Genomic DNA, 18768 nt, shown 5'->3' on the forward strand with positions numbered 1-18768 from the left:
ATCGAAATTAAGGCGTTATTTTGACAGCCCTAATGTATGTATATATAGTGTCTTGTAAGTATGCCTACTTTACTATTTATTGGAGTACTTTCAATTCCTGTCCCAGATGTTTAAGTGTTGCCATTTTCTCTTGGATCAATTGCCATTTTATCCAGCTGTATTCTTTCTTATGTCTATATTCTAATAGGCTATTTTGAGTTGCAAGATGTCCTTTCATTGTCTGTCTGCAAAACTAAAAAGTGAGACACAAACTCTTCCCCCACTCTCTCCAACTAGACCTGTTTAAGGAGGAACAGCGTCATGACCTTGGGCTATAATGACACATCCAGCACACAGGAGTCCTCCCGATGCAGCATCCTGCTGCTTGTGCTGACGGGAATGATAATCCTCACAGCTCCCAGTGACAGTAAGTAGAGTGTTCAGACTGACAGGTGTTTCTAGGTCAATTTATGAGAGAAAACACACTATGTAGCTACAGAGCCAAACTCTACACTGAAAAGTGTTGACTATAGAAATCAGCAAAAAAATAAATAAATCACAATTCATAATTTCAGGTATGAGTTGATTTAATCTGCTGCAATAAGAAGGTAAATGGCTAATGCAAAAGGTGAAAGCAAGACAATGCTTAAGCATACAGATGAGCTTCAAGGTTGCAAATAAATATGCATTAATATAATAAAAAATAATCGCAGTACAGAACAATCAGTGAGTTAAACGTGTATTCAGGATTTAGCAGATTTTCATGGAAAGGAAAGCTATCTACAATAAAAACTTTAAAAACAGAGCTTTGAGCAGGCCATAATACAGAGACACCTGAGCATATACATTGTACTGACAGCACATAGTTTAATCTATTGAAAATCATGTTTGCGTTGGGTGAAGTTCGATTTGCAAAATACAGCAGCCACTTTTAATACAAAAATATACAATTCCATGTGCTATGAGTTGAGTGCCATCCACTGGTGGCCAAATAAATTACAACAAAAAGACAGTGAGATTAGAAAGTGTGCATCAGTCTATCCAAGTTCTGTATTATTTACAAGCAGTTTAGTAAAAATATTCTTCTTAATATACATATTGTCACCCTAGCTACAGTAGATTAAACCCCTGAATCACATTGTACATTAATTAATTGAGACCTAAACACTGTGGACCATATTTGGCGAAGAAATTGACTTTATAACAGAAATGACACCTGAAAAAAAACTATTATTTACTATTAGAATATTGCTGAGAGTTCCTGAGTTAGTCCAAGCACCCAATGATTGAAGTCATTCTTAACGTGTACAATACGTTACAAAAAAATGGCAGTTTAGACCTGACAGATTTTAAAAAAGAAAACCGTTTTCATTCAAGTTCAGTGGCATCTCCGTGCCGAGTATAAGCCATCAATTACAAGTCACCAGAAATGGAAAGGAAAAAGGAATCATTACAGGTTGTAAAAAGGAATAACTTTAAGTTAGACAGTTAAACAAAGTTCTTTTTTTGGCCCAAGTTTAGCTGAACTCAGAGAACTGACACGACATGGCTCAGTTGAACGAGCTTATAACGCTCTATCCACCTTCACCCCACACATCCTGGACGGTCTAACCCTTCACAGCTCCCCACGGCTGCAGAGTGGCCTGAGGCAGAATAAACTGCGGAGACGGCTGCGGCAAGATATAGTAGCCAAATACCTGCTGGGGTGGAGGTGGCGGAGGCGCGCATACCGCATTAATAAACATAGGAGCGCCCTTCTTGTACTGAGGCCAAACTGGTGCAGGGTGGTAGAAGTACTGGAGGCTGGCAGGGAGCTACGGATTGGAAGGAGTACAAGAGATTAGAAGGGATGGTGGAGAGTTTCCGGCATGGGTATTAAACACACTTTGTCCATATGGGAGGAATCCATGGTACTTTCCTTTTGAGAACATGCAATACTGAAAACTATATCACATGGAAATGACTTTGAGCAGCAGCAGCTCATACGACTAATAAAATAGACATAAGTTCAGAACTTTTTAGGGTTGTAATGATATGTTGTATGCTTCAGCACAAGTTTGTCAATTCATTGTAGTTGTGTATAAAACAATCTGTCCAAAACCAACTTAATTATACAGTGCTGTGGTGATTTCAATAGCTTTTGGACAACAACGAAGCTCTATGGCTTGATTTGGTCTTTTTCGTTGGATGTCTCTTGACAGTGAGAAAAATATAGAATATCACCAGCCTTATCCCTCAATTGTGAGATACCAACAGATGGTGCTAAACAAGAGAAAGTAATTACCATATTTCTGACGTATTTGACTTTATTTGGTCCTTCTCCGTGTCGCTTGCGAATCCTGGGCATCATTGCTACAGTGTAGGTGTCGCCGTCGCCTTCTGCCTCCTCCTTCTTGACGACCTCCTTCTCTTCATTTCCGCGCTCACCCTCCGTCTCGCCATCTTTTGCCTCCTCCTCTGTGTCGCTCGACGCAGTGGAACCACAATCCGAAGAGGTAGCAGAGTGGTAATCTGATGTGTCCAGATTTATTGAGTCCACTGAGGAGTCAGTCTGTTTTCCCTTCACACCTTCCTCTTCGAAACAGGCTATTGTGAAGGGCCTACCGTTCTCTGCAGATCTGTGAAGAGGGAGCACATTATTTTAACTAACGCATTCTTACTTCCCACATGTTACACATCATTTCACAGAACGCATCATGACGACAACTTGCTCATAAATCTTGGCTAGACTGAGAAATGCTTCTCTGTTGTTTAAGTGTGTCTGTGTGTCATCCTCAGGCCAGTGACTCACCTTGCACACACCTCCAGTGGGTCGATCCACAGTGTGATCTCACGTGGAAGGCCTAGTTCACTGGGTGTGAGCTCACTCTCCTCACATGCCTTCAGAATTACTTCATCGCAAAGTACTCCGCTATTTATCCGGATACATCTGTGAAGGATTCAGCATTAAAGATTCACGGTTTTCTTATGTGGATCTCTTCCTATGTCAGGGTTCTCAGACGTTAATAGGGATATAATTCAATGATCTTTATATATATATATATATATATATATATATATATATATATATATATATATATATATATATATATATATATATTTTTAGGGCTGTCAATCGATTAAAATTTTTTATCTAATTAATTACATACTCTGTGATTAATTAATTGAAATTAATCGCATACATAATTAACGGTGCCTGAACCGATACTTTTTAAGAAAGTAAAAAAAGAAAAGGGTACTAAACAACAGTTGGTGACATTAAAGAACGGCTTGTTTATTGCTAAGGCAATATGGTCAAAATTAAATGATTTAATAATAATAATGTATAACAATAACTTATTTCACTAGTAAATTGCTGTTGAACGACAAAAACAACAAGATAGGAAAAGGACATTTACAATAACTTCAAATGCACCACGAGGCTGTAGTTTACCAGTTTCATTGAACGCACCGGCTGTGTTGTTTCTCCGATGGCAGCTGCAGATTGTTACATCCCGGTGTTGAATCCTCTACAGTAAAACACACTCAAACTTTACACCGTTTAGCGTTAGCTGTCAGCATTTTAACCGTGTTTAATCCAGCTACTAGCTAGCGGTAGGCTAACGTTAGCTGCTGTCGAGTATAGTGTTAACTAGCGTCACATGCAGCGGGGTTTGTGTTTCCTGTAACGTCTGTTTCAGAGCATCAGAGAGAAGCTCAGACATATCAGTGGCACCAGATTTTCGTCTGTATGCAAACGTCAATATGGAATGGATTAATCAGCGTTAATTTTTTTAACGCGTTATTTTTTCTCAGATTAATCTAAATTATTTTGACAGCCCATATATATATTATATAGATAGATAGATAGATAGATAGATAGATAGATAGATAGAGAGCGAGAGCGAGTGCTAGATAGATAGATATTCACACACATACATTCAGGGACAGTTGTGTACTTTTTTTAATATCAGTAATTACCTGTATGCCTGGCCTTTGCTGGGGCAGTCAGGGTACCAGTGTTCATCATATCTGTCGCATAAAAGTTTCTGTAGCTTCTCAGAAAAAAATTCTGCCTTGGCTTCACTGAGCTTGCCATGTGCCACAGCCAGGCGTTTGAGGAAGCTGACTCCAGCCTCCACCTCTCTTTTCATGGTGACTGTAGAAACAAAAGATTTAAAGAAATGATTTAAGGTCGCCAACAACATCAGCCACCTTGTCGTTTCTGTGTACATGAGTATGAGTATGTGGCTAGGTAATCACTGTTTTTGCAAATCAAAGTGCAAAGAAGTTGCGTGATTTGAGTTTTTCAACTAACCCCTTCAATGAGATGTGGGGGAGCAGGAACTTCAGTTGCAGTGATAACAGCAGTTCCCTGTGCAGTTACCCCTGAGCCTTTTTTTATTACCTTGAGGGGAGCTCTGTGTTAAGCGTGTGTAAAAGAGTGCCTGGCATTTTACAGCTACAGACATTGCTCTGTGCCAACAAAAGGCTAGAGTTTGTATAAAGGCAAACAAAATGCAAACTAGTGCTGCCATGTAAGTATTTTTTTTAAATGCAAATCCAATGAGCTCACGGTGCTGTTTATCCTCTGATAGCGTGTCTGTTTGGGTTGGGTGACAATGTCAGCCTGACCAAAGAGAAGAGCGTGTTCTATAAAAGGCCAAGGCAATTCAAATTTTGCAGCCAAACTGGCTCAGCGTGCGAACATCCTACTGATGTCCCCGAAATGAAAGTAGTGCCTTGAACTTTGAGGTGCTGACAGTCATTTGTTATTGTGGCTTGAAACACACCACTGTCGCTTCAGCCTGTATAATATGTTGTGAGAGGAAATTGTTATTTGCCCTGGTAGACCTAGCCACAGCCTCCACTTAAGAGCAGGGATCAGCCTGTGACACAACGAGCAAAAATAATAGTAACTTTAAGTCCATAACAAATATGTGTTGCCATTATCCATAGCCATATTATAGATGTTCGAATCTTTTACATGGTCCAGTCACTTATTAGTCTGTGAGGTAAAAAAGGGTCAAATAGCATGTATTATTCAGGCTGTTGTTTTTGTTGCATTTAAGTAATTCTGTTTTATTTTCCATCACTCAGCAACTAAAATACGTTCATTCCACCAGCAAAAGTTTTTATATATATATATATATATATATATATATATATATATATATATATATATATATATATATATATACTTTTTCTGACACAGGTTTTTTTCTGGTAGGTTTTCACGTTTTAGATTTATACAGTGACAGTGAAGAATGTTAAAGCAGCCTTGTACTTGAATTTCTTCTAAGGTTGTGTTAAAGAGGCCACAGAAATATAAAATAGATAAGGTGTTTGAGCTGACGTTGCTTAGTAGATGTCTCAAAGTGTTTGAGGGTTTAGAAGATATTAAACCTTAAAAAGTTGGCATTGAATATGAATCATCTTCTCTATAAAATGTTACAAAATAGTAAAAATAGCCATCACAATTTCATAATCCCAACTTTGACATATTCAGGCAGCTTGTTTTGTCCAAACAGTAAACATACCGGATATTTTGTTTACTACCATAGTGGACCAAGAAATACAGTAATATTCGTATTTGAGCAACGGAAACAGTAAGATCTTTTGGGGTTTTTAAGAGTTTTTAAAACTGTAGCTGAATACATTTTTGTCAATCGTGTAATCAAGTAATCAACTAATCGTTTCAGATCCAAACTTTAATAATATAATCAGGTCCTGAGCATGTGTGTGTTTTTTAGGCCTGTGTTAACAGAGTGTACAAAATGTAATGTCCCTTGCGGGATTTATAAATTATTATTTAACTGTGAATATTGGTATTGGCAGTGGTAAAGAAGTACTCAAAACTTCTTCTTTCTAAAGTAAAACTATTCATTATTACTAGTAAAACTATTGACACTGCACAGTACATGTCCTGCATTTAAATGTTTACTTCAAGTGAAAAGAGAGGCATTGTCAGCACAATGTACTTACATTTACCTACTATCTGTTCAAGGTGGAGCTTTCAACTCTAATTTAATGCTGGATAGTTTAATGAATAATAATGGATCATATTTTGGTACATTTATCTGTCAGGTAAATGTACATCTTTTATTATATAAATTAAATAAAACATTTTGATACTAGTATAATAAAATAAATTGCTTTTTCTAGACTGTAATACAAACAGTTCAGTTTGTCAGGTGCATACAACATTTATAATGTAAGGTTTTTAATGACAGTGTTGGTCACCGTTTGTCTGCTTAACAATCCTATTTTGTGAGTTGAACAAACAGAGAAATGTATATGTTTAGATAAAACAGATGTTGGCAACGTTTTCCTTTGGGGACATAATTTGAAGTTGGAAAAAGGTAATAAATTGCCATATATTGCAGAATATCACATTATGTTTAAAATTGCTAAAATATTGTATCGCGATATCATCGTATCATGGGGCCTCTGATGATTCCCACCACTAACAGTAAGTCAGTAGTATACAGTTGGGTTGCATATTAAGTGCTTTGGGGGCCTTCTGTAAGTTATTTGGGGGTACAATGGTTGTGGAGAAAGCTGCAAGCAGCAATACAGGAGGCTAACCAATAGCTTGTTTCCAACAGGCACATTTTGAATGAGCACTGCACAAGTCATACAAAATGAAAGATGCTTGTTTCTAGATACTAGAGGAACTTAATGACATTCACATCACTGATAGTGTTTGTCTTCTCTGCAGTGACCCGCTGCCATTATCACAGACTCTGCTGATACTATTTGGATTTTACGTGTGAAGAACAACTTGACCCATTTGCAGAATATCCTGCATACAAACGTCCGATTTTAATGTTTGAGGGAGGACAGGCTGGATCGTTAATTTTGTGTGTCACTCAACAGCTTGTTGTTGTGCTCAGTGTGTGTTTAGCATACCATAACTTCACATGCGTTTCCCATACTAGGCCAAACAGCCTGTCACATCACAAGCAGTGTAAACAGGTCTGAAGCAAAGTTTGCAAATGTGCTTGACAGTTAAAGGTGAAGCTTTATCACAATATAGGCCTATATATTTGAGTGACAACGAAACTTGTTTTCGCGTCTGCGTGAAACAAAGGAGACACAACAGAGCAGTAACGGCACAACTCTGTGAACCAAGGAGGGAACGTGTGTGTGTGTGTGTGTGTGTGTGTGTGTGTGTGTGTGGTGGCTGCACATGGATGTCAATTACAACCAGAAAAATAGAAAAGACAAGATCAAACGACAGCTAGTTTATTTTTATTTTTTTCTGCTGTGATAAAAGGAAGTCTCATTCTACAAGCTGGAAATAACACATTTGGGGTTTCTGACAGCGCGGAAACCCCCCCAGTGGAATTAGAGTTACAAGCAAACGGATGTGATTTCAGTAGAAAAGGTAGGCTACATTATCGAGTTACCCTAACTTAACATGGCAAATTAAGCATTATTATGTAGCATGCAAGTTTACAAAGTTCTTCTTTGAAATGGTAGGAAGGGTATTTAGAAAAAGTTTTCACCCGCGTAATAAATCAGTCAAAACAAAAACTAATCAATAAAAATACACCGAACGAAGCATGAAAGACTTAATATGACAACCGTCGAGATAATTGTAACAACGTAACGAACACGACAGCGACAATTGAACCAATAGGCCTAAGTGTGCTTTAATGATTACATTCACATCAAAATAGCTGCATTTCCCAATTAAAGACGACACAAGAAACACAAAAGTTAAAAAAAACAAATAATAATAAAAAATTAAAAAAACACAGACTAGTTGTAAGGCTACTCACGAAAAAAAGTGTCCAGTCTGTGAATACCCAGCAGTTGGTGAATGTCCTTGGCTCCTTGTCTCTTGTCTCGTGGCTGTCTGTGCTGATGTGTTGGAGTTATTATGGTCAGCACATGTTGCTTCCTTGTTCTCTGTTCTGGCTGCAACAGAGACGTAACATTACCGTCAGTGTGACTCACTTCCGTTACTTCACGTCGTGAGCAAGCGCTGACTGGCTCCCCGCGAGAGCTACACCCCGCCCGAGCCAAATATGGGCAGTCAAGGTAAACAACTGAGGTTTCACTCATTTACAGAAGTTTGTTCGTCGTCCGTCCCTACAAATCACAATGATCTTATGATGACATATGGTGTAATAGGCTACTCGTCTTAACTTCTATTTTAGCAAATATTTGTGTGTAGCAAATCACTGTATCTGCTACACACAGCCAACCCTATGTGACTTCATTGTTCTAGGCCAATGTCCTTTTTTACTTTCTAGGTACCTTTTATCAAAGATGTTGTAACTAATTCCTTAATTAATGGTTGATAGGTCATCTAATGCCTTATTTATCAGAACAATAGGTAAAACAACACTCAGATCCTTTACTTCAGTAAAAGTAGCAATACCACCATGTAAAATACTCACATAAACAAAAGTATGTTAGTATTATCAGAAAAAAAGTGCTTGAAGCATTAAAAAAAAGTAACCTACTCATTGTGGAACAGAATGGCCATTATATTATGCTATTATGCTGTAGGCTAATTAGGCCTATTATTGTTACTGACACATTAACATATAAGCAGCATTTTAATGTATTATATTGTATAATGATAAAAAAAAGCATACCCAAAGCTGTCAAATAAAGGGAGTGCAGTAAAAAGTAGGCTACAATTTGAATGGCACAAGATTTTAAAAAAAACACGTGTATTTAGTAGGTAGGTGAAAGTGAAAGTACTCAGATCCTTGACTTCGGTAAAATAGTAGACTAATACCACAATGTTAGTAATACCACAATGTAAAGTTACAAGTAAAAAATCCTACATTCAAAACCTTACTGAAAGTAAAGGTGCTAAAGCGTCATCATCCAGATGTATACATTTTTATACACACATTTGTATACATTAAGTAGCCTATACTTATATCAACTTACAGTAACTGGGTGTCTCAGGTTCTGCACTCTCTCTGTTCACATCATACCTCAAGGAACGCACTTATGAATGTGTGTCTGAACCCTGTAGCCTCACTACTGAGGTCCCCCAGGGTTTGGTTCGGGGTCCCCTTCTCTCCTAGATGTTAATATGCTCTAAATTGGCCCCCTGATTTTATCTTTAACTATCTTATTATATATATATTTTGCCATTCCAATACCACAATGTAAAAGTACTCCATTACAAGTAAAAGTCCTGATTTTAAGTAAAAGTCTTATCAGAAAGTAAGCTACTTATTATGCATAGTGTTATAAGATATTCATTATACACATTCAATTGTTGAATTTTAATTATTAAAGGCTACTTAATAAGCTATAGGCTACCATTTGGTTATTTATTCTATAATAATTGGGTCATTTGAGGTAAGTGGGGAAAGCCCCACCTGCTGGCAGCAGGAGAAAAAGGTGTGGTTTTAGTGGTAGGCTACAGAGTCATTTAGAAATCAATATAATTATGGATCAATGCATGACTTAAAATCAATATAATTCTGGATTAATGCATGACATAAAATAATCCTGGTTGTTGCTATTATTTATCCTTATTCTACAATTTCGGGTTGGATATAAAACTTTTTTAAATTGTGTTTTAGTTGCGCTCCCTGGAGAGTGCCTTGAGTGTGTGGAAACATGTGCATGCCCAAAGCCTTTGCCAATTAAAGTGGAAGACAGAAACAGCTGCGTCTTTTGCTGTACGTAATTGACAGAAGTCAGTAACTGCGGTCCTCATGGACGATTATCTTCTACAGCAGACATTTAAAAGTATTTCTTTTGAAGAACAACTCGATATGTAACAAGTTGGTGCCCGGGCAGCTGCGGGATATCATTACCTAAACTGCTGTTGAAATACTCAGATTTAACGTGAAGGGATTCTACAGGGGGAAATGGCTAACTGCTAACATTAGCTTGTCAAAAATTGTTGCGTCTGGTGTGTTATTCAGATGGTAGCTGGTCAAGAACAGGCTTTCAGGATCTCAACCATCTTTCTGAGGAGTAGGCTACCAAACATAAAAACACAGAACAACAGCTAAAGTTAGGCTACCCAAACTGACACAAACAGGGGAATTGAGCCCTAATGTAGCAATAACGGCAAATTGAGTTCTGTCGGATTAACCTGTGTTAAACTGTGTGGGAAATGTAGTGCATAATGGCAACTTCTAAAAATGTGTAATTTATTACCGACTCCTAAGGGAGATATGCGGCTCTTTTAGCTGCTATGCTCTGTGTCCACCCATCAGCTACTAGCCAAAAACGCTAACATTACTGGCAATAATGTATTATATTTTGTAAGATGATCATACGTTTTTGTTTCAACAGTTCTCCTTATATCTGTGAGTATTATCAAAATGGGACAGTTGAGCTTTGCAATAAGTTACTTTTTCAAGGAATAGCCTACTCAAATTAACCCAATACCAGTATCTATGCATTGCTTAAAAGGTATAGAGGGTTTTCACTGACGTCACGTTCTGGGTGGTAACCTAGGTGCGCGGCCATATTGGAGGCACTCGGTGTAAACAACTGAATTGAGTAATGGAGTATGGTGCACTTTGGATACTTTAATACTTTATGTCTAAACAACAGAAAAGCTCATCAAAACGCATCCAAGATGCAAAGGCATGGAAGGACTTGGACCGCACAAAAAAGCGCGATATTTTGAGAAATTACAGTTTACTGGCGGTGCAGATCCCTACAAGTTGGCTCCCTCTTCTTGGATCCATTGCGACCCGGTGATTCTTCCTTCAGTTGCATATCCCGATATAGTCAACTACATGGTTTTCTCGCCGAGCCCATACACAGCGGAAGACCTTAAGTCCTACAAAAGTTTGGAGGCTTATAACCAGATGGTGTGTGGATGGGTGAGGGAGACGCAGTACCACGTCATTAACGACCAATGTGTTGTGAAGGCCAAAGTAAGTAATGCAATAACGTCTTTAATCAACCTAACCTTAACTGTATGATATCATTGTGATACTCAAGGTGTAGCCAAGTGACTCTCTTTTCATTTCAAAGACCGAACAAGACAGAGTTTTCCCTCGTAGATCCTGGTTGAGCTTTGCCAACCACAAGCGCCTCCTTTCCTCTGATAACTCTCCCTGGTTTTTAAATAACTTTTGGAAGTCGATAATATTCCAAATGTTTTTCTCGGTCTGACCTATTGGTACAACCTAAAACACGGCAATAATTAACCATTTTCCTTGATGCCATTCAGAATCTACTTCAGTGCCTGTGCTTTGTTGTGATGCCGAGTACCTCCAACATGGCGACTTCGGGTCTGATGACGCGTCTGATGACGCGCCGTGAAAAAGGTCACCTGGAAATGACGTGACGTTAGTGGGCGTAGCCTCGCGTGCAGTGGCTCTTGGTCCAAGAATCCCAATGGTAAGGGACATGACAGCGTTTTGACCTTAAACTTTTTAAGCTTCTAGAAATCTAAAAATACTCACTGTTTCATTCCAATGTATTTTGTAATGGCAAATAATTGTGTATCAAAATTACTATGAATCAATTCCAAAAGCCTCACCTTTTTCTAAAATACTTACTTTGGTAGTGTCCTATTTTACCAGTTGCCTAGCCTACTGTTAGAATGGGACACTCTATTATTGTCAAAATGGGACACTGCTCTTTGTCATTTTTAGAGGGGAAATTTGTTTTTGAGGATGATGAAACACTTTCTATATTCAGAAATCATTTTTCTAAATCTAATCTTATCTAATATAATTTCTTTAAATATGTTACGGTTGCTGGAACTAGGCGAAGAAGCATTTCAATCCAGAAAGCTCTAGCTAGCTATTCTACCCTGCAAAAGGAAAAGGCAGTAATTCCCCTTAGTACAGAACTAACATGTGTAATATTGTAAAACTATATATATATATATATATATATATATATATATATATATATATATATATATATATATATATTAAATGTATAATATTTTTTTTAAATAAATACGTATATGAATAGTTACAAAAATTAAAATCTAAGGGAAGGGAACAGGGAAAGGCAGAAGAGCAGCAGTGCAAGAGAAAAAAGGATGTTCTAGAGATGCTAAACTCTTGCTGTTGTATTTTATGAGGCTATGTGTGTTATTTGAAGTCATTAAATGTTGAAATTGCTCCTCTTCAATGTCTGTCTTTTGTATCATAATATAAGGTGGGCCATTTTGCCAGTAGCACCTGTAAAAAAGTGGTTTTAGGACATATTGTGTTTGAAATGGAACCATTGATTTTATGTTTAATTATTCTTAATTTTTTCTTTTGCATGTTGTAGTAAGGGGGGGTTGATGTTTAAAGAAAGGTATCATGTTTGGAGCTTAGACATTTGGAAAAATCTGTGAATTGTTTCAGAGTTAAAATTTTCAAAAAGTTTCCCAATTTAACAATACTCACCCCTATGTGTTTGGATTAATGCAGTTCTTTTGTTTCGCAAGGAATTGACACCATAATCCTATTTAGATTTAGCTGGGCTTATTTTTAAATAGCTTACTATAGAGATACTAGAGACCTCATTGCTGACTATTCAGGATGAGAACCTCTTTAGGAGCAGTGACATCAGGCTGGCACAAGATCGAGATCGGAATTATCACGGGCTGTACCATCTCTGTAATTCTGTTCTCTCTGGCCATGAATATGCTCACAAAGTCTGCTGAACCAGAGTGCAGAGGGCCCAAGATGAAGTCAGTTCAACGCCAGCCACCGATAAGAGCATTTATGGATGACCTCACAGTCACCACAGAGTCAGTCCCAGGCTGTCGATGGATTCTAAAGGGTCTCGAAAAGCTAATGGAGTGGGCACTGATGTGTTTCAAACCAGCCAAGTCAAGATCAATGGTGCTGAAAAGAGGAAAGGTGGATGACAAGTCCCGGTTCAGCGTCGCAGGGGTAACAATCCCAACCGTCACTGAGAAGCCTGTCAAGAGCTTAGGCAAAGTGTTTGACAGCACCCTGAGGGACGCAGCATCTGTCCGATCAACCTGCACTGAGCTGGACGGATGGCTGAAGTCAGTGGACCAGTCTGGATTGCCAGGGAAGTTCAATGCTTGGTTATACCAGCATGGCATTCTTCCCAGGATCCTGTGGCCGCTCCTCGTCTATGAAGTGCTAATCTCGACTGTCGAAACCTTAGAGAGGAAGGTCAGCAGCCACCTTAGAAAATGGCTGGGGCTTCCAAAAAGTCTAAGCAGCATCGCACTCTATGGGCATCGCAAACAAACTGCAACTGCCACTCAAGTCCTTGGAAGAGGAGTTCAAGGTAACGAGAGCCAGGGAAATGTTGCAATATAGAGACTCAAGCGATCCAAAGGTGGCAAAGGCTGGGATTGAAGTGAGGACTGGTCGGAAGTGGAAGGCTGAGCGGGCTGTTCGACAAGCAGAGGCAAGATTACATCACAACAGGCTGGTGGGAGTGGTAACAAGAGGCAGGGCTGGACTGGGTTCCTTTTCAACTCCCCACATTGACACCACCAAATGGAAGGAAAGGCGCCGCCTAGTCCAGGAGGAGGTAAAAGCAGTGGTAGAGGAGGAGAGAACCTGCAGGACAGTGGGAATGAGGCAACAGGGTGCCTGGATACGATGGGAGAATGCGATCGAGAGGAAGGTGACATGGGCAGAGCTGTGGAAGGCAGAGCCACAGCGGATCAAGTTTCTCGTCCAGGCGGTATATGATGTGCTTCCCAGCCCATCAAACCTTCACATATGGGGCAAAGTGGAGTCACCAGCTTGTACACTGTGCTCCAAGCGTGGAACCCTAGAGCACATTCTGAGCAGCTGCTCAAAGGCACTGGGAGAGGGAAGGTACAGGTGGAGACATGACCAGGTGCTGAAGGCCATTGCTGAAGCCATTGCTGCAGGAGTCGAGTGGGCCAAACGTTCCCGCCCCTCCATGCAAGCCATCACCTTCATTAGAGCTGGAGAGCAACCAAGACCAGCTGCAAAAACATCTGCAGGAATCCTGGCCACTGCGAGAGACTGGCAGCTGTTGGTGGACCTGGAGCAGCAACTCAAGTTCCCCAACCACATTGTGACCACCACCTTAAGACCAGATGTTGTTCTCTTGTCTGAATCCACCAAACAAGTGGTTCTGTTGGAGCTAACAGTCCCTTGGGAAGACCGTTTGGAAGAGGCCTTTGAAAGGAAGCTTGCCAAGTACGAGGGACTGGTTAGCGAGTGTCGACAAGCCGGATGGAGAGCAAGGTGTCTCCCAATAGAGGTTGGAAGCAGGGGCTTTGCAGCCCGATCACTGTTCAGAGCCTTCAGCGTGTTAGGCATCGATGGAGTGAGAAGGAGAAGAGCCATCCACAATACCACCGAAGCGGCAGAGAAAGCCTCAAGATGGCTATGGCTAAAGAGAGGAGATCCTTGGGGGCAGAGTAGCTAGATTCGCCAACTGGACACAAGCTGGGGTCTGATCAGCCTCAGCTGGGTCGCCTGGAGGAGGGTGTATGATGTTGAAAGACCCGAAACATCCAATGATTCCAGGAACATCACTGAAGATGTGTCCAGTAGCATCAGATGTATTTGCACAACTTGTACCATAAACTGTAGTGGACTTACACATCCAGTGCTTTTGACCACAGAGCACCAGTCATAACAAGCTGTGAGTCTGTATGTTTAAGATCAATAAAGTGTTCATAAATACCAGCAGTTAGCAACACTGCTGACTGCAGCAGTGCATGCTCATATCATATTAACAAGATAGTACTGTACAGCGTTGTTGTTTTTCTCTACCTATAAAAAATGTCCTGCAATGATGTAATTTACTTTTTAACAGTGGTGGAAAGAGTATTTAGATCCCTTACTTGAATAATTGTAGGCATACTATTTAATTTAGACTACTAAATTACAGGTTAAAAAATGCATTCATTTTAAAGTTAAAGTTAAAGTATGGAACTATTATAAGCTAAATATACATAAGTATCAAAAGTAAAAGTACTCCTAATGCCGAAGGACCCCGTTCAGAGTGTTCTATTATTAAATGTATTATATTATTTCTTAAATCATAATGTGCTAGTTGTGTGAGCATCATTTAAATACTGCCAATAGCAGTTTGTCATGAATAATTGTTGGGTAATTTCTAACTAAAGCTGTGAAGAAAAAAAGGACTATATTTCCATCATAAATGAAGAGAAATATAAACGGTCATACAATTGAAATATTCAAGAAATACAAGAACCTCAAGACTGCAGTGCTTGAGATAGTTACTTTCCTCTAAGACTGGGCCATATAGTGAAAATCAAATATCACAATAGTTTTGACCAAATACCTTAAAATCAATATTGTAGGGTTGACTATTGGTGCTTTTACAAAATATTTACACAATGAGATTTTTGATAAATAATCATCAGTAACGTAGATATAATGACTAAGTGGATAAAGGCAAATAATAGAACTGAGAACTCTGCTAAGTTCAGAAAATTACATAACGTTACTGTAATGCAGCCTTTTAAAATCGTTGAGCCATATTACAATTTCCAAAATCTCAGTCTCATATCACGATAGCAATATAATATCGATATATTGCCTAGCTCTACTTTCCACCACTGCTTTTTTAGATATTGATCAGTTTGCAGTTCACTCCTCCTGACCAGCCAGTATGTGTTTATCTTTGACCACTAGAGGGCAGGCTGGTTTCTTTGCTCAAATTTCATCCAGTCGAAAGTAGTGGTTTCTAAAGCACATTGCACTTAAACAAAGTGACAGCTATCATCAAATCCAACCATTACCCCTCCATTTTTATGCCTTTTAGTCAAATATCAGGCTCAACTTTTATTTGAAATACTGTTTTATTGCAGGAAGGAATGATGTCAATATTTTTGGGTGCCTCTCTCATTTCTCCTATTATCGATTCAATTTGTTCTCGCTACACACACCTTTCTTTATTGCTCTCATTTACGCATCATCACTTGTTTTTATTGTCTGTTTAGATTTTAGTTTTTCTTTCTATCTACTAGCAGTTACAGTGGTGTGTGTTGGTGTTAGTGTCAGATATGTGTGAGTTTTTCTTCACTCCTCCTTCCACTACTGGATAGGATTCCCTGTCCCATATGCCAACTCAAGAGTCAATTATTGCTGCTAGTGTGTAAGCGAGAGAGAGAGACATTAGTGGGATGAGAGAGGTAGAACGTGCTAAAGAGTGGGTGTCTTTGATATTCATTAGCATTGTTTTGACGACTGATACAAATTAAATTGCCTTCTCTGTCTTTATTTCCCTTCCGTCTCTCTCTCTCTCTCTCTCTCTCTCTCTCTCTCTCTCTCTCTCTCTCTCTCTTTCTCTCTCTCGCTCATTTGCTCTTGTTGACCTCCTTCCCGCTCTATTTTCTTGAGCTAAACCTCTGCAGGCAATTTCTGTTTAACAATGAGACTGATTGCATTACTGTGTCTTTAAACAAGCAATTAATTTCCACAGAGTCACAGCTTTTTCAGCTTCTTTCTTTCTCTCTTTCTAATCCTGATGTAGCTTTTGCGCAACTTTCTCCATCTGGAAACTATTGATTTTCTCTGTCAGTGTGTCATTTGTGCTTGTCAAACACTGGCCAGTATTCTTCTGTAATAATGGGACACCAACTCTTATATAAACACGCAGGTGATTTTTTATGTACATATCTCTCAGAAGTGTCATGATTTCATAGATAAGTAATGGAAATTAAACCACTTGACCTCGAAATGTGATCGTTCTTTTTCAGGAACAGCTTCTATCTGAACGCGTCTGGCGGTATCAATGAAGCCCACACGCATACACCACATGCAGCCTACTTCGCCTTTAAAAACATATTGATTTCTCTCTTTTGCAGGGAGCTTAAACAGATCGATCGCCCAGGCCCTTTCAAGATCAACGCCAGTATAAGCATCTCTTCCCCTAACACACATGCTGCGTCTTTCGCCTCAGGTAATGACTGTCCTTGGGCTGGGGGAATAGTTTGTCTGCATTAAGAGAGAGAAGTGTTTCTTGTGGCATCCAGTTTCTCTTTATCCTCTCTGGTCCCCAGTAATGTGGTTAAATATGGAACGTGTATTTGCCTCTTTGACAAAAGGTATGAGCGAATGCAGCACACACTTCCTTTGACCTTTATCATCCTCCTCCCTCTTCCTCTCCACCTCTCAGTGGGTCGATACCTATTTGTATTTGGAATGCATTAGACCAGTACCCTCTTTTTAGATTGAAAACGTTGGCTTTTCTCAGCAGGTAAACCACACCAACAAGACAAATGTTTTTTATGAACATTTTCCACCATTTTTTGTAACTACGTACCTCGGCTGTGACTTCTGATTCCTTTGCACTGTCTTCCTTTTCTGAGAAAAGAACGTTAGACTAACAAACTGATAGCTGGTGCAAAGTATGCCTTTAAGTGTTCTCTATATTAAGAATATTTTCATGGCTTTACCTTGCCGTCGGACAGCTCTCTCAGACGGGGAACTTTTTTCGTTTGTGTTATGCGACTTTGGTGAATCCAATCTAACTCTTTAGCATTAAGCAAAAGAAATAGCTTATGCTAGGTGCTAGTGTAGGTTAACGTTGCCTACGTTCCTAATCAACCACCTTGGGATGTGCAGGCAGCCAGCTCAGGAGGGCCTATTTTATTGTGTACATATTATTTATTAATAAAAGTCTATTTAAATTGGAATGTGACTATTTTTTTTTAAAGCAGTAGCTCACTTCAGTTTGCTTCACATCGGCCCGAACTCCCATTAGCTGTTATATAATAACAACATACCTTGGCCTGTCATGACCTATTGCTTAATTCTAATGCTCAATTAAAGATGGTGGATCAAGCTAAGAAATTAAGAGAGCCCCCCATTCCCAGCTGCCATAAATGGTCTTTGCGTTATTATAGAACCATAGAAACTAGTCTCGCATTGCCAGACCTATCTCCACAGCGCTGTGGAGTGAGGTCTGGTTACTTCACACATATATTCTGGGATAGGAGCGACAAATGCTCTGGGTTGTTTGCATTTCTTTAAACCAATCACAATCATCTTGTGCGCTGCTAAACTCCGGACGCAGTGCGGGAGGCTCTGCAAAATGGTCTCGGGAAGGAACTTGTTGTGGTGGAACATTTGCACCCCTGCCGAAGAAAACACCACATAAAATATTAAATAAAGTTAACGGTTCATACAATACAGTAACGTGAGCTATGTAAATTAGCTGAATACATGGTTAAGCATAATTTACCAGTGTATCGCAGTGTGTACACAATCCCACCAATCGGTCCCAAAACGTCTGTTGGATTAATGCCGTAAACATATTCTTTGTAAATCTTTACAATCATTCCCTGAAAGAACCAAGCAGAAAAAACTTTTTCAGCGTGTAGCTTGCTAGCTTCAAGTTTGTTGTTGTTTCCCGAAGCGAACGTAGTTTGAGAACGGAAACAGAGTGGAAGGTGAGGGACATCAGGCAATTATCCTGGAAATGTACTTCCGTTGATCCAGACTACTCTAAACTAACTAACTAGCATCAATCCTCGGTTGAACTCCTCACAGCTCGTACACAGACATATGCAATTTGTGACAAGGCGTCCTGAGAAGGCATTGTTTGGCAATATAGGGTAACCAAAAGGTTGGGAACCAGTGACTTATGGTGTGAGGAACAAACCTTATACAATTCAGCTTGTGCAACCTTAATGCAATTCCCACAATTTATATTTCTAATCTGTTAATTCCAAGTAAACACCATTTAACTAGGCTGAAATGTTTCAGTTATTTGTAAATAACAATAGTTTATTTATTTACATTTCAGAGAAAAAAGTCTTCCTGTGCCTGACTTCAGTTTTGTAAACGGCCCTTTAGTGTTCGGGTTCAAGTGACACGGCTTGAATCGTGATTTAGCAGGTGGGGGAACCCTAAG

At 39.3% G+C, this 18768-nt stretch overlaps 1 protein-coding gene and 1 pseudogene across 1 annotated transcript; one reads left to right on the plus strand and one right to left on the minus strand.

Moving 5' to 3' along the window:
* Nucleotides 1-548: 548 nt before the first annotated feature.
* Nucleotides 549-7884, minus strand: LOC144519809 (maternal B9.15 protein). Its single transcript, XM_078253246.1, has 5 exons — nucleotides 7746-7884; nucleotides 3940-4117; nucleotides 2771-2908; nucleotides 2264-2597; nucleotides 549-1793 (listed from the first exon to the last, which is right to left on the minus strand). The coding sequence occupies exons 2-5, from the start codon at nucleotides 4110-4112 to the stop codon at nucleotides 1587-1589; spliced, it is 852 nt and encodes a 283-aa protein (XP_078109372.1). The 5' UTR covers nucleotides 4113-4117; nucleotides 7746-7884; the 3' UTR covers nucleotides 549-1586.
* Nucleotides 7885-12452: 4568 nt separating this feature from the next.
* Nucleotides 12453-14304, plus strand: LOC144519013 (uncharacterized; annotated as a pseudogene).
* The last annotated feature ends 4464 nt before the right edge of the window (nucleotides 14305-18768 follow it).

Source organism: Sander vitreus, chromosome 6 (genome assembly GCF_031162955.1).
Source record: "Sander vitreus isolate 19-12246 chromosome 6, sanVit1, whole genome shotgun sequence".
NCBI classification, from domain to species: Eukaryota; Metazoa; Chordata; class Actinopteri; order Perciformes; family Percidae; genus Sander; species Sander vitreus.